General features: G+C 37.7%; 1 protein-coding gene across 2 annotated transcripts in view; it reads right to left on the bottom strand.

Annotated features, from left to right (window-relative positions):
• The window catches only part of DENND1B (DENN domain containing 1B), a 155529-nt gene that overhangs the window by 58517 nt on the left and 79942 nt on the right, over positions 1-17070 (bottom strand). For both annotated transcript variants that reach the window (XM_082766173.1, XM_082766174.1), the window contains 2 exons: positions 14237-14347; positions 276-376 (listed from right to left, as the gene is read on the bottom strand). In XM_082766173.1, coding sequence (XP_082622299.1) covers positions 276-376; positions 14237-14347 — 212 coding nt within the window. The remainder of the gene's footprint in view (positions 1-275; positions 377-14236; positions 14348-17070) is intronic.

Below are 17070 nucleotides of genomic sequence, written 5' to 3'. Positions count from 1 at the left end.
CATAGCAATAAAACATGACCAGTTACTATAAACAGGATTCTAAATGCTCTGTTGATAGTAATCAGCACTGTAATTGAAGGTACCAGTTCAAAACCAATGTAAAGGCATGCTGAAATATCTCTGTTCACATAATCATTTAAGCATTGACTTAAGTGCTTTCATAAACTGGAACCTGCACGTTCAGTCACATCAGTAGCTTCTGTTTTCGTGAGTTACTTAGAACTATAAGACAGGTACAAATCTCAGAAGTGAGGATAACGGGTTAGTTATCTTACCAGCAGTAGTCCAGAAGATGTGGAGGAAGCACTGGGATGTAAATGTGTTGCCAATACATTGGATACAACAATGCAGCTGACGCATGAACACAAGCAGTTAACTAAAAACAAAAATGCACACACAGAATTGGCAACAAAAGTAATATGAAAAATAAAAATACAGAATCTTAAATTAATTTTTAGACATGTCAGAACCTTAACATCCCCAAACTGCCTATTATACCGTTTGAATTACTTTTAATTACTTAAATGCATCTATGAAAAAAACAATATATGCATACAAGTACAACATCTGCAAAAAGTCAGACGGACAAGTCAGTTAAAAGTCAGCCCTGCTGACTCTTCTGAAGAAGAAAATAAGCATGCACTTGTTGATGTTTATCACGGCCAACAAGCCCAGGTATTGTCACAAACGTGCAGAACTTGAGCATGCCCCTGCAGCCCAGCTCTGCTGAGCAGGAAGGGCAGGGGAAGGGACCCACATTTCCAGTGTTCAGAACAAATTGAATTGATTTGGTCTTGCACGAAGTCACTCCAGTGGGATTAAGTTCTATTTCTGTCACTATCTTTATTTCCAAACCACCTTTAAAAAAAAAAATCTAAGTGAATATTCCCTGTGACAGCAAAACAACTTTATTACAAGTTTCCAAAATTGCCCATCCCCCTCTTCTCAGTTCCCCAAAACAGAAACCGGCAACAAAACTGGCACTAACATCACCAGAAAATGAAGACTCCTTGATCAAGAGAAAAAGTGTTACAATTTGCTCACCACTCCAAAAGGACATGTGGACATGGCTGGTTTGTTTTCAAATAAATAAATTAAAACAGAAAACGAAAAAGCACTACTACGGAACTGATTAGTAACTAGGTCTTCTTCAGTTCTTGAGCGAACGAAATAATTTGCAATACACAGAGAATTCAGATTTGATCTCTCAAACACTGTGTTACTGTTAGGAGTTGCTCAATTTTGTTTATGTTACTAAGCAGCCACAGAGCCCATGGAATGAGAAAATACCAAGACCCATGTTCAAAACAAGATAGCCTATATCCAGCACATAAAACACTGGAAACCTCACACACATGAAAATAAATAAATAAATAAATAAAATTTAAAAAAAAAAAAAATCAAACACACCACCACCACCAAAAACAAAAACAACAACAACAAAAAAAAAACTTGGACCTATTGGGACGAGAAGTGTGTTCAAAACAGCGTTTATGAAACCCAACCATAAGGCTTAACACAATCTCTTCAGGGCACAACAGGTCATACCCAGGGAACAATTTGTGCTATTGATGCTATATTGTCCTTCTGCTTTACTTACCTCCGTCATCTAATTCAGTCTGTGAATAGCAGTACACACAAAGGGAATGCCCCATGCAGAAGACTCCAAGCTTATGGAAGAAGACAAGTCTGTCCTAATGCTTTATATCACAACAAAATTACTATCTGAGATTAACTTGATTATTACTGCTCTTTATTGGACATGTACTTTTATTGCAGCAAAACGAAGAGCTAAAAATAAAATGTAAATCCTATCCATACAGCAAGTGCTAAAATATTATGGATTTTACAGAAAGAAAAAAAAATCCCTGTTGGTGGAACAGATCAGCAGTTAAAGCTTTCACACCCAGGCTGTCTTGTAAATAAAAATTATGCTGTAATTTTGTATATATATTTTTACACTAAAAAGGAAAAAAATAATTATAAGAGCACTGCAACAGAAAGCACAGACAATTACAATTTGTGCGGCATAGTTTGCTCAGCACTCAGATTAATATAACACGATTAAATATGGAAAAGAAGAGGGTCTGAAAGCTCCTGAGGGATATCATTAGGGCAAATTGCCAAAGAATGAAACATGAGCCAGTCAGGAGAGCCTGGAAGCTGCAGTAGTACCAGGGGACCTGAATGTTCGACAGTTGGAGCTTCAGCAATGTGTGAACTGCAGGTTAAGGCATCAGGAGAGGCTGCTCACTGACACGCAGAATGTCACTATTGACCAGCGCGCTGCCCGAGCCTGACAGCTCTGCTACAGAAAGCCAAGGATATCATAATTCCGTACTTAAACTGCTCATTTCAGCTTAACATTTTGTTTCCTAGCTTTACGTCAAACAGCTGCAATTACTCTCACTTTAGACTTAACAAAAAAAGGCTATTTTAATAGTTAGTGTTTTGTTACTAAGAATTAATTGAATTGGGGGATGAAATAAATGAACACTTACCCCTCTTCTACACAGTGGGATTTATGAGTTTTATTTCCATATCCTCTTTCTCTGTAGTTTAGCTCTTATAACTGATAGCACAAATCAAGCTCAATATTATGGCTTTTGGTCTGTTAGTAATTCCATAACCATTCTGAGAAATTTGTGTGTCCACATACTGCTCTTTAGAGTATATAAATTTCAAACCACGATACAAAAATTAGCATGTATTTCAATCACAAACTGCCATAAAGCTGAGCGCAGAGTTATATGGGAGATCCCCCAATGTATATACCCTCCTCCTCCTATTAATAGGCATTCATAAATTATGAATTAACATGACAATACTTTTTGCATAAAGAAATATTTTTCTCTCTTATGCATATGTCCACGTTATATTTTAGCTCTCATTTTAACAGAGGAAGCAGGTAAGTCCATTCAAAACATTTGAAGTTTTCTTAACTGTTGTTTTAGAATCTGTATTTTGGTATGGCATTCAGACTGGCATTTATGTAACATTAAAAAAAATATATATATATATATATTAAAGTTTAGCATTTCTAGGAGGTAAGGTAAAGAGTTGATTACTTAATCGTCAAATATTTCCATCTACACTACTTTGGTAGGTGTCCAACCATTTTAATTTGACATTAATATGTTTTATAGTTTCCTGGTGTATACAGCTTGTAACAGAAGCAGCTAAGGAATACTGCTACTCTTCAAACTGTGACATTTTTAATACCGTGCCAACTCTGCCTTTAAGCAGATACTGATATGATAACTGTAGATTTCATATAAAAATATTTCACACTTTCTGGTAAATTTTCTTTTTGCGTTTTTTAGTGTTTCAACAGTGACTGCATTTCTCCAAGGCATTAGCTATTTTAGTAACGTACTTTTTAATTGTCATACTTACTTGCAGTTATAAATAGAAGAAAAGGGGGAATACTAAAAATCTCTGAATAGTGCTGCAAGTCCTAAGTATTTAGTATTTAGTGTCCAGTTTAAGTGAACTGAAAAGCATGCAGGAGCAGGTAGAGCCCGACTGCTTGCATGGGCTCTCAGGGGTCTATAACGGCGACCACCAGATTTGGGGAGGGGATGTCTGACAGCAGCTGCACTTGGGAGCAGAGCCAGCGAGAGCATGAGCAGGCACCCTGCGGGAAGCTGGAGGAGGAGAGGGAAAGGCAGACAGCGCTGCACAAGCTCCAAGGTGCAGAAATGAGCATCTGTTGCTTGACCAAGTGGTGAGAAGTCTGACTGGTGAGATCTTTATGCTACTTAGAGAAAAAGGCATTTGTCTGGAGCCTGTGTATTGACAATCCACCTTTAAGCACATTTTTAAGAGAAATGGCATAGATTAGAAAAATCTCTTTTTGAAGACAAATAGTTGTTATCCTAAATAATAAGGTCATCTTCAAGGCTGTGTACAACCTTACCTATTATGCCAGCTACTTCTGGAGATCAGATAAGCTTGCATATACAAAGAGAAAGCATTTCTCCAATACAATTTGCTAAATTTTTAGGTATTCACAGAAACATAACATTGCCAAAGTCTGCGGTTTGTTAAAAAATCTTAATTTTTTAAGAATGCAGCAGAACATTTCTGCATGGACTAGTTACTGCATATTTGATAGCTCACTACACAACTTGAGTATGCAGCGACTGATGTTGAGATACGCTTCAACAGTCCACTGCACTGGAAAGAAAACACGTAGCAATGCTGTGTTTTAAACCATAATAAAATGGGCTGGCAATTTTTAAATAAAGCTTTTGTCTCTTGAAAACCATTTGTCAACATTGAACGGATTTTTTTAATGTTTCCAATATTTTTAATTTTTTTAGACTGTTTTTCTTCATTTCAAACAATTTCTTCTAGATTAAAACTTTTATTTATTATAATTAAGGCTTTAAAAATTGGTGGAAATAGGCGGGGGTAAAAAATTGTCTTAAACAAAGGGATTTTAAATTACATAACTCAAGTCAGTGGATCTCAGCTAGCTTAGAAACAACTTTTAACAAAACTTCTCAGTGTTCAACACATTTTCTAATAAAAAATACAAATTTAAAACCCTGCATTTTGATAGGACACACACACACACAAAAAAAAAATCTTTCCCATTCTACTAGTTAATGAATTTACTGACATTGAGTACAACAAAGTTCCAGCTTGTTTCTGATCTATTCTACTAAGACGCGCTAGTCAGCATAACCATATAAGCTTTCATCACCCTGCAAGAAAAGCATGCGGTGTTTTATCTGGAGCTCTGCAGTGATTCCAGCACAATAATTTTATCTTTCTCTCCTGAAAAAGACATGTGAGAACTATGTGCCGGCAGATAATTCTGTCTCTCCAAACAGTGGAAGAACACATTACAAAGTCTGTTTGCAAAATTCATTACTGAGTGAAAGTAAATTGATTACTATGAACTTGCAGCAAGACTAAAACAAGGAGCTCCTTTCCACCTTATGGCAGTAAGCAGCTGCTCAGGAACAATTGTTGTTCCAAATCTACACTCTGTTGAACAGGAGCAGTCTGAACAGTTAGTTCAAGCTTTGAACTAAAGCAGCTTTATCTGCTCCTGGAAACACGGAGACTGCAGCTTCTCCAGCTACATCTCTCATGTAGCTGTAATAATTCTGATGCATGTATCTGCTGCACACAATATTCAATATTCAATTTAGCAATGAAGCTTTCGGCAGTAGATTTTAAAATGAGTAGTCTTTTTTTATTTTTGCTAAGAACCCTACAGCATGTCCAAAACAGAAAGATTTTCTGCAGACTTGCTTATTATGTCTACTTGATACCTATTATTTACAAAATTTCAACGAGTAACATGAAAACAATTATTCAATATCTTGCATAAGATATTTTCTTTTGCCTGACGCTTACTTTCTATCTATAAAAATCATTTTATTTGAAGCAGTTTCTGTAACCAAAGGTAGAAAGAGAAGCAGAGCACAGGTGACCAGATTTGCACATGCCGCAGTGCAAAAGCTAGAAACGCAGAATCTGATTAGCAGAATCTTGTCTGAAAGCCAAAAATGGCAGCAGAAGTTCGACAAAACGCTAAAGTAAAATTAACCTGTGATACCATACAGCCCTTCAAAATCTACTGTAAGTAACTGAAGAATTACTGTGATAAAACCACTTCCTGAAAGCCCCTCAAACACTGTCAATCTCTGTCAACACCATGTCCAGAAATGGGTACTGGTATGCTCCTTCCCTCCTCCCTCACAGAGCCATTGGGCTAAAGAACTGCTTGCCTCCCACTGTCTTGACCACACATATGTTGAAAGATGCCAAAGATACTGTTTAATTAACTCATCTACTTAGCAGTACCTATAGCAATAAATCATAGAGGGTCACCATCCCTATTCCAGTAGCCACCATCAGCCTTGCCCAGCATTTACTGCTGCTATCCCAGTACTCCCAGTGTATGAGAATTACTGTGAAACCACTCAGAGGAACAGCCGTAGTGGTGAAAGGAAGCCTCTCCTCTACCTTATTACAACTCTAAGATTATCAGCTTTGTCACAGGGGACTTCCGTATCTAAATCTTGTTTGGTCAAGAACAAAATCAGGCCCCAAACCTGTAACAGATGCTTCTGCTAAAAGTCATTTTCTCATCCGTTTCTTGAATGGGTAGGTGAAGACTGCTGGAAATTAATAGTGGGAAGGGAGCCCTTGCTTTGACCATTTTATAACAGAGCATAAATCCCTTTCCAGCTTTAAAGAATAAATAGTTGGACTAAATCATCACGTTCATCTATTCTGCTGTCCTTGGAAGAGGACAGAAATCACCGATTAAAAAAAAAAAAAAAAGCAACAAAAGAGACCAGAATATACTATCCAAGCCATGAGAACCAAAGGCATTTCTCAGGCATTTTTTTAATTTAGCTTCTGGCTAACAGTTTCCCATCTGCCATCCCTATAACCTCTAAGAAGAAAAAAGGGAAGACCTTAAATGAGCCATAATGCATTTTCTTCCTGTTGGCAAGATGAAGCCCCCAGTGCTCCTTAATCACATAAGGGAGAGAGGTAAAGGGAAATGTATTTCCAGTCCACAGATGAAAATTTTCACTTTATCCATTGTGAAACCAAAATATGGGAAAGAAACATTCATTTAAAAAACTGCATATATCTTGGTTTTTGGTTTTGTTTTAATATTAATTCACTTCTTTTTTATCCTTATTCTGGAGGAAGGAAAGGGAAGAGAAAGAAGAGTGTTGTTCACGAATTTGACAGCACTTCATATGCAATCAATTTCATTCTTTTCTTGCTATTCTTCATTCACAAAGCAGCATTATGGCATCATTCTTGTGCACTAGTTTGGAAGGGAAAAGAAAAGACCTCAGACACGGTTTGTTCCTTGCCTATGGCTCCAGGAATGACATGCTTCTCAATAATGGAAGCTGAACAGAAAATAAAATTGAAGTGGTAGTAGACAGGTGAGGACTCCGTGACGAATACCACTGGCATCCTGTGCCTACACTAAGGACCTACGTGTGCTTTTATGGATTATCTGAGGTATGTACATACCCAAGCAGGTGTGCTTGGCATAGATAAAGCCACTTAACTTGATTCAGTTACTCAATTTCATCATCTCACAAAGGCTTTTAGTAATATTTTTTTTAGGTTAAAAATGAAACATCTGAAACTTGGTCAAGTCAGTTTTTATTCCTAACACATTGCAGATTAGGTTAACATATCTCCTATTGATATTCATTTATCTTATAACTAATTATGCTTCTTTACATCATGTTGAATAATTTCAGTTTCCTCGTTCTTTCATTTCATCTTGTATATTCTTGATGATTTGTTTATTCTTACTTTGTCATTTATTTATTTGCTAACTGCTTTATCTCCTCGTCTCTCACAAAAACACAGACAGAAGAACATGAACCTATACATCTTTATGTCTTTCTTTTCTGACCATCTTGTAACTCCCCCCCTCTTTCCTCCTCTATTATGACTCTGTCTCTGTGGAGGAAGAGCTACCCTCCTGTAAAATAAGGGAGTTCTGCAAATGTTTCTTGGTTCTGAAAGGAAAGTTTCCAGGAAAATAATTTTTATTAATGTTTCCTCCCCCGGAGTAACTCCGTGGTATGTTCTTCTGCCATACACTAATTAAGAAGCAGCAGGGAACAGCTTCCTTGTGAATAGCTGACAGACAACTTATTTACTGCAAGCAAGACTAGAGATAACCACTGACTATGTTATAATTCATCTCACCATTGGTGAATTTGCGTGGGAGGAGGGGGAATAAAGCAGCAGTTAGTGAAAAAGGAGAAACCTTGCCATAATGGCACACCAGACCAGAGAGCTGGTATTACACTCAAATACTCTTTAGTAACTCATCTTCACATCTTTCACTTCACACAATCACGATGACATCTGCAGTTTTCTGTTTGTTCAGGGGATTGAGACTGTTCTTGCCATCCACAACAGCCTGCAGACCCTTTCACTTCCCATTCCCATGCAGCCCAACCACAAAGGGCCTCTCTTGGAGGGTCAATGCCCACAGCAGGGCCTGCTCCAGCCCTGCATGGCATTCGGGTTTGGCAGTTTTTACTGAATTGCCAAAGATTACATGAATCAGAAGAAGCAACTCTTGCCTCATATCTTCATCTTGGATTTGTTCCTTTTTGTGAAAGTGCTAATGAGTGAAAAACTTTAAAACTTTATTTTGAAATCAATGTGTAAATCAGTCTGTATGCCAGTCTGTATGCTTTCCTGTTACAGTATTTGTTTTCATTGAAATGAAACCCAGTGATACAATTCTGCACACAGGTGGCAACAGCAATCAGCAGGTATTCTGAACTTCTGGACTGGGAGAGCTTTCCAGTTCCTGAGCTTGGCTCAGTTTTGATGCCTCCCTTCCCTGCTCCCTTCACTTCACTGCTAGAAGCAGGCGGCAGGCCCGTGTCCTAGCAGGGCCTCAGCTGCACCCACAGCACACACCCTGTCCAGCTGACCTCACCTTACCTCCGGGCAAGGTATCTTAGACTACTTACACCTGAACTTTTAAAAATTAAGGGACACCACTCTTCATCTACTCAAATGATCTGTGTGACCTATTATTCCAAAATGAATTCTAACAGTGCTTCCAGGAGCTGAGTATCAGCAGAATAACTGCTGCTTTGCAAGTTAATGACACATTCCTACCCACTTTTTGTTTTCCAAGAACTACATTTAGCCCTTGCATATTTCTGCCCAGTATGTACTACCTCAAAGGAATTCGAGATAATAATTTAATTTCAAATTTATAATTTTTGCATTACTGGGACAGTACTATTTAAAAAGAATCAAACACTTCACAAGTACATTTTTAGATAAAATTGCAACCACACTGCAGTGTACAATGAAAAAATGGATGCTATGGTTTGGTTCAGTCAGAACTGGGAATATAACCCCAGCACAAGGCAACGTGATGCTGTCACTAAGATATATGACAGCACCTAATACCATTGTTTTCCCCAACCTGAGAGCTTGTATGGAGCCAATTTTTCCACTGTTTTGGCCTTTTAGCTTACGCCAGAGAAACAGCTCCACAAATAGCCAGCTTTGAACTCAAATAAAAAATACAAAAGAGCTTTCTGTCTTTCCAAGCTTCACACTAACATACACTGCACTCCAAAACCACACAGCGATCTGGCCTGGCCACAAAGCACTGCTTGGCTGATTTTCTAAGTATATCCAGCAATCTGCAACATATACACCACAGAGAGATTTAAATGAAGTGCAAGAAATAGACAAACCCAAGAGTTGTTTTCTGTTTCAGTTGATGATATTACTGCCTTGGGATATATGGATTTTGGAATAAACTTAAGAATCTTGGATTTCAGGTCAGATGCAGAAGGAGCAAAGCAAGGCACAAAGATAATGTGTCAGAATAAGGAGGGTGTTGCCCTCCCTCACAGCTGTTCAGCTGTATTACATTCTCCAAGGAGCCTCCTCAACCTCCCAGTCCCCAAGTGAGCACAGATAGCGTGACAGTACCCCAGCAAGACTACAGAGGCAAGGAATATGCAGCTACTGTTCAGACCAACTAACTATTGCAACCAAGTGGAACTGCAGAAAGCTCTCTTTCAATATAAGCAGCAGTAAAAATAATTCCACAAATGTATGTTGTGGGCAAATTTTTTTTCAGTGCTCCTTCACCACACACACAAAAAAAAGGTCTGCATCTTTTATTGATGTATATGTTCCTTTTTACAAGGAGCTCCAGTGAAGCCTGCAGCCAGCACAAAGCAGAACTTTGCAGCCACAGTGCTCTCAAACACATCAGACTCATATTACCTAAAACAAACATTGGTCAAAAAGGAGATAACGTTTAGACATTTGCTTTAAAGTGTAGCATCCTTTCCACCTGCCACTGCAGGCCGCAGAAGATACATTCTAGTTAACATACTACTGACAGGATGACGAGAAAGCTCCTGTCAGACACTGGCCAGCCGGGTGTTTGAGACAAAACGCGCAGCCCCAGCTGACTAGTTAGAGAAAGGCTGGTGAGGTACAATTACAGAGGCATATGACAAGCTTTCATGCTTGAGTGACTTGAGAACTGATGACATGGCTTTAAACAGCAATCCTTCCTACCTCCGGTCACAAAACAGCAATAAGTCAACTGATGCACTGTTGTAAAATCATGATTTATTCCTTTGCTTTGAATACATGAGAGTATGGTATGATGTTCTGGTAGACTACCACAGCAGGTGCACTTGGGGCCTCAACATCTAGGGCCTGCCTCCAGCATGCATAAAATCAATGCTGTAGTTCAGCCTTCCTGCAAAAGCCTTCCCCGGCACTTTAATAATTGATAGTAGATTGAATTAAAATATTATTTGTACTGAAACTCTTACAGCTCCATGCAACTAACAAGAATACATGCAGATGTTGTGATGGGTGCTGCATAAGAATATACAGTATGACATTTACAAAGGTCTTCCTTTTACAGTTGAAGTGAAACAATGAACAGCCACCTCTGTGAATAAATCAATTCCTTTGTTTCATTCATTTATTCCAAAGTCATACGATTTGTTTCTCTATTATAGTTTACTGTTCAAAAGCAGAAATGGTAATTTTTGCTACAAACAGATCTTACAGAACATAATCCTCAGGCTAGCTGAATCTATCTCACTCTAACATTAAGCCTCAAGCAAGCTGTGAGGTTGGTGATAATCACATTATTAAAGTGGTTGGAAAGTCAAGCTAATAAAAGAATCAACAGTTAGGGCAAATAATGACCCAGAAGCTACGACAGAAAGGAGCAGTGGGAAGTTTCCACTTATATCTTTGTAGTAATTGGTATGGCAAGTAGACCAAGATGTCCACCAAAGGAGTTTTTAAGGGGGGTATAAACATAGAAAATCAGTTCAAAGAAAGATGTACAGAATACATAGTGATTGTAAATGTGAGAAGATGCATGCTTGGCTGAAATAAAATATAAGCTGAAAATTGAATCAGAGCACCTCTAGATAAATTGATAAATTGATTATCTTTTGTTTTAATTAAAAACACTGTACAACAGCTGAAAATGGTAAATTATTTCTGTTTCTCCTTCTTCCACTAAAGTAAACCTTTTTAAATATAGCATTCATTTTCTCCCTGCACTGATATACTTCAATATAACGAAAGCATGAAATTCATAAGACAGAGATGTCAGACTTAAATATGGTTTTCTACTCTTCTCCTCCCTGCCCACCCCACTCCCTCAAGAACAGTGAGGAGAAACTAAGCAAGGCCTTGAATTATGCCTTTTTTCTTTCTTTTTTTTTTTTTGTTATCAGTCACTGCCCTGAGATAGTGAACCGAAACAGAGCTGATAACTGGAAGGTGACATCACAGCCCAGTCTTCGTGAACTGACATAAACACTTGGTATTCAGTTAGCCCCAAAGATAAGGCACAACTCCCTTAACAGAAACTTGTACTTGAGAGCACCGTTTTTGAAATAATTATCTTTCTAAGTATCAAGCTGCAATTTAGGAATATTAAATTGCATCTCTTGCAACACAGAGTACCAGCCTGCTGTGTTTTGTACCCACAATAGCAAAACAGCAAAAAGCTAGCACACATCAATGTTCACATATACTCCATTTGCTTATTTGTATTATATTAAGCATTCCAACATTTTGAAGAAGAAATATCTTGTGACAAAAAAACATATTTAATCCTTCTTGGCTATTTAATTGAATTCTTCACTAAGAAGTGATTAATTTGCTTTTTAAATTATATTGTTCTGTAAAGAGGCAAGCCTAGCATAGTTCTTGGTCTGTGTATGAAAGAGTTTAGTACCTTCTCACTGAAGCTCCTGACAAGCCAGCTCTACTCTTGTTTGAACATACCTCACTGGTGTAAGGGAAAATTTACCAAGTGCTATGTGGAAAAATGCTACATGACACAGCAGTAACTTCATTTAACTATACCTTACGTAATGTTAGCACACTAAAAACAGAAGGAAGTGAAATTGATGTGCTCTCTGTATTCAGACTTGGTCTGCTGTCTACTACTCACACTTAGAGCTTGGTGACATCTCTCAGGACTTCCAAATGGTATTATGGAAGTCTGTTATCACTACCTACCCTTGTCCAGGAGATTAATATAAATTATTTTCAGTGATGACTATTACTTCATGAAAAGATTTGGAATAAACAGCTGAATTCTAAGCGAAATGAAAGTTTCTCACAAAGATTGTATTACATCTGTTAATCTGTAATTGTTTCTAAATAGTTTGGAATCTGACCATGGAAATAAGGTAGTCTGCATCAGCACAGTGTAATTCTGTCTCTCCTCTTGTCATATCATAGCAACAGAGACCAGCTGAGATGCTGAGCCTAACAAAAACAAGTCTTAAGAGGATCCAAATGTAGGCTGAGAATATGATTGCAAATCCTGTGAGGCAGACTGACGCATGCCCAACTACAGAACCAATCTTCCACAGGCACAGACCTGCCATCGCGATTCCTATTTCCTCACTACCGGAGCAGTAAAAGAGGTTTGACTGGGGCATCATTACAGTTGAAGGTTTTTTACGGAGTATTTTGTCTTTCATTTTTTTTAATACCAAGCTGTGTCCCAAACTGGCAAACTGGGAAAAAAAATTCAATTCCATGCTTTTGCCACATTGCCATAAGTTCTCCTAAGGGCTTTTCCTTGAAATTGTCTTTGCCCACTGGATATTATTGTATTGTAAAGCCTAAATTTTCAACTAGACGGTTCCACAGAAAAAAAATAAAAAGAATATGGAAATTTCATAAAATAGAGTAAAATCTTTGGTGCCTAATAAAATACATCATAGCCCAGTAATTTGAAGACTGATTATATTCATTCACACACTGCTTTTTAGGTTTTATAGTTGATCATTTGGCCTCTGCTTATATGACCCAGGTTTCCTTCATTCTCTAATTATCACAGACTTACTTAGTTCCATATTCTGCAAATCACCACGTGGTGAGGTACTGGCCTTGTGCATCCCCTCACTACAACAGTGATTACAGATTGAGGGACCTAACATTGTGGTGTTTTGGAAAAAATAATAAAATAAAATAAAATAAAATAAAATAAAATAAAATAAAATAAAATAAAATAAAATAAAATAAAATAAAATAAAATAAAATAAAATAAAATAAAATAAAATAAAATAATATTAAAATAGTTATACAACTCAAAAGAATTTAAAGTGATTTTATCCACTATAAGTAGTCCAAAAATTTTCACTCCTTATATACACACATACCACACGTATATATTGGAAATTAGCACCTACAAGTTTTTGAAAATGTTAGTTTTTAGTACTATATCCAACCTTGTCCCTGTGTGTTGATAATAACTGTTCATTTATTTGGTAGAAGAATGAGCCATGTTCAGGAAAAGAACATTGACTTTCCACGACAGAAACAGTATTAAAAAACATGTTTTATGAGGTACTTTTGAAAAATATAAATTACAGTATTTTTAATGACTGAGCACAACAGGTTAAGGATTGTGTACAAGTATACTCTATGACAAAAGTTGGTTATAAAGTGACAGTCTCATACTAATGCAAAGTATATTCTTGTGAATATATTCAAAATACAGGGTATTTTAAAGCCACATAAGACTCTGCAAATAGTAAAACAGAATAATGCCTGAATATTTAGATATACTTTCAAAATGAAATGCAACACTCTTATTAAGCCTAAAGCAGGCATTAAAAAAAAATGTGGACAGTACCCTCAAACCTTTAATAAAAAAAAAAAAAAAAAAAAAAGCAGCAGCAGCTATTTCGAGTTGTACGCTATTATAAGTCTGAAGAGCTGCTCCAAATCAGAGCTATTACAGTATGCACTCCCAAACCACTCTAACAAAGATGAATCCACCTATTACCAGGTTAGGATAGCAGCTATTATTATGCCCCCTTGATTTCTTTCAAGTAGCTCCAATGGAATAAGCCACAAGTGAATAATAAAGATCTTATAATAGCCCTTAAGAATTCTTTTTAGGTTAGAAGGCACAGAAATGAACTCAGGAGAGTTAAAGAACTCTCATCTCCTGATAAGAAAAATAATTAACCTGACTTAATGTATCTGAGTAGGTCTTATATAAATCAGACTTTTGTACTTCAAGAGCCAGACTAAAACCATATATCAGAAAAGTATGTAGATATTGTCTTATAAGTACACATGGAACATATCTAAAACCACAAAGGTCTGTAGGTCATTTTGTGAAATGTTCAATATATTCTACTTAAAAGGAGATGTGTGAAGTACTTACAGTGCTTAGTTTGCTAGAGGTAATAATGATTCTTCTCTCATGCAACATACTGGCATAAAGTTGCAGCATGTTGTTCACATCCACAGCAACAAAATATTCAGTAAGGTTTCTCTGTTAAAATAAAGAAGATGTTAACAATATAGCAGCACTGTTGGCTAAGTGGAACATTCACATATTATTTACAAAAATTTTGACCAATTAGTAGAATTAGTAGGTTTAAATAAAACCATATATATATATATTAAAAATATGACTTTGCATTAAAATTTAAATGCTCTAAAAGTAATTGACTGAGTGTTAAAACCAATGGAAAACTAACTTTGGTGTAAGTTATTATTATTTTGCTTATTTGATTATGCTTCTGTATTACAATTTATATTATTTCTGAATCTGAAGAAATAAGAAATATATATCAGTAGCCACATATGCTATTAAGATAACCATTACTTCAACCCAGGAAGAGATCCCCCACCACAGCAATAACTGTTCTATCATAGTTATGAGAATAAAACTGTAATATTTTTGCCTGCTCTCCTGAAGTCAACACATTTTATTCTACTTCAAGTCCAGCAAACCAGCTTGCTGGGAGGGGAAAAAAAATGGCAACAACAACCCGAAGCCCTGTTAGAAGGTATTGGGTCTACCTCTATGGGGTTTAATGAAAAGTAAAGCCACCAGCACCTCTTATTCACAGTTCAAACACAGAGGTGGTGTCGACACAGGGCAGCACGGGATTACAGCCCCAAAAACCAGCGTGGGTACGATGAGCAGGGTCAAGGCAAGAGGGGAGCGTGAGCACTCCTGTGCCACGGGGCCGGGAGGCGGCTGTGGCCTGCAGCACCCCCGGCTCGCTGCCCTCCACGGTCGGGATTGCAGCGTGGATCTGAGCTGCTGCTGAGCAGCTGCCCTGCTGGATCCATACAAAGAGGGACTGAGGCAAAACCTAGCCTTAGTGAAAGGCTGGGTGATGATCAGAACATTGACCTCCTTTCTGGATGCATTTCAATATTAAGTGAAAAAGTTACTGAAAAGAAATGACAGAAGATCCAATGACTGAACCGCTTTCACATAAATTCACAAATGGATTATTAATTCAAAGCCGTGGAGTACGGAGTTATTCTTGGTCCGTGCCGCATAAACTTTTGGAAGAGATGAAAGCGAGAGCTTTAACGCTACAAACACAGCATTTAGAAAGAAACTGTGGTCCTTCAAGTGCTACCTTTAACTGATTGTCAGCGGCTGATGCACCACAATAATTTGAGTCCAACTTATCTAGGACACCTTTTAACATTTTAGTTGATAATGATATGCTGATTCTGTGTTGCAAAAGCTGTGGTAAAAAAGTCTGCAATCTTGTACAGACCAATGTGGCTTTGGGAGGCAGTCAGTTAGTTATTTCTGCATTACAGCTGTAAAGTTACTGCTCCTCAAGTTTGTAAAACTTACAACAAAGAACAAGGAAAAGCCATTTTACTACTGATTTACTATAATTACCACATCTCAACTGCCTACTTGTCCTACCCTCCATTAGTATCAATTCATTTTGATCATTCTGGAAGGATGGGACTTCCATAAGCAGAGTACAAAATAAGTATAGGAAGGCACCTTGATATTTACTTTTCCTTTCTCCCACGGAATCAGCAGAATAAATCCACAGCAACACCACTGTAAGATCTTTGATCAGCCAGAGACTCAAAGTGAAACCTTCCCCCATTTTCTTCAAGATGAACATATAAAACACCTCCTAATCCCTAAAGCTATGCTTTAGTAGAAGCCCAAATAATGAGTTTGAATAAGAGATTTTTTACACATAGAAGAATTCAGTCTATGGGGTGAAACCAATGAAAATAAACAGCTGCAAATGAATCCCTGTCCTGCCCCAAGAGCCCTTGCAATATGGGTCCTCTCTTCTCAATCCAGCACCTTCCTGTAGTTGTCTGGGTTGCAACAGAGGCCACGCATCTCCACTCAGCCCAAGCCTGAGCTGCCCCCTCCTCGCTGCTAGGTGCAGCCTCATGCTCCTCTTGGGTTTGGGTTTTCCCAGCCTGTCCTCACGTGGCTCCTCTGCTGCCCTTCCCTGCCTGTCCCACCTGCACCCCAGGGACGGTGTGGTGCTGTACTACGGCGACCCCATCGCAGCTACCGAACCGTTTAGCTTTTGGGAGGAAGTCACTGTGTCCAAGTGTAAAAATGCAAATCTAGATAACCATATTCAATTCCAGACAATGCAAAACTGGAAAAGCAGAAAGTTGGATAACACCTAATTAAGTAGCTTCTACCTAAACACACTATAGAGGACAGGGTTTGACATTTTGCATTTGGAATCTGCTGGCAGCACCATCGAGGATTTATCAGCCACCGAATGCAAATCTTCATTAAAAAAGTAACAATAATACCTGTGACTGGTGTATGGTTACCACCCAAATGCAAGCAGGTACAGTGTGTTTTCAGAAAGCCAGAAACCATGCCTTCTTACACAAAAAAAATAAACTGCATGTCTTGATAGATGAATTTGCAGCTTAGTAATGCACTGTTTAAAGGGCAGGTATTCAAACAACACTAGCTGCAGAATATGTTTTAGTAGTAGAATATGTTTTGCATATATAATCCTCATAAATGCAAACAAACAGTAGCTATGAACAAAAGGCAGACATAGTGGTGCTCTAAAATACCCTGTATAATGCTTTCATATTGGTTAACAATGAATGAAACAGTAACCTTACTAGCTAAAGGTTATAATAATATACATTAATCATATTCTGAAAACAGTCCTAGAAAAAAAATAAATCTCCTATTGATAAAAGCAGAGTTCAGCCCTATCCACAGAATGAGAT

This window comes from Aythya marila, assembly GCF_965140915.1.
Source record: "Aythya marila genome assembly, chromosome: 8".
In the NCBI taxonomy this organism is placed as follows: domain Eukaryota; kingdom Metazoa; phylum Chordata; class Aves; order Anseriformes; family Anatidae; genus Aythya; species Aythya marila.
This window is presented reverse-complemented; position numbering and strand designations above follow the sequence as displayed.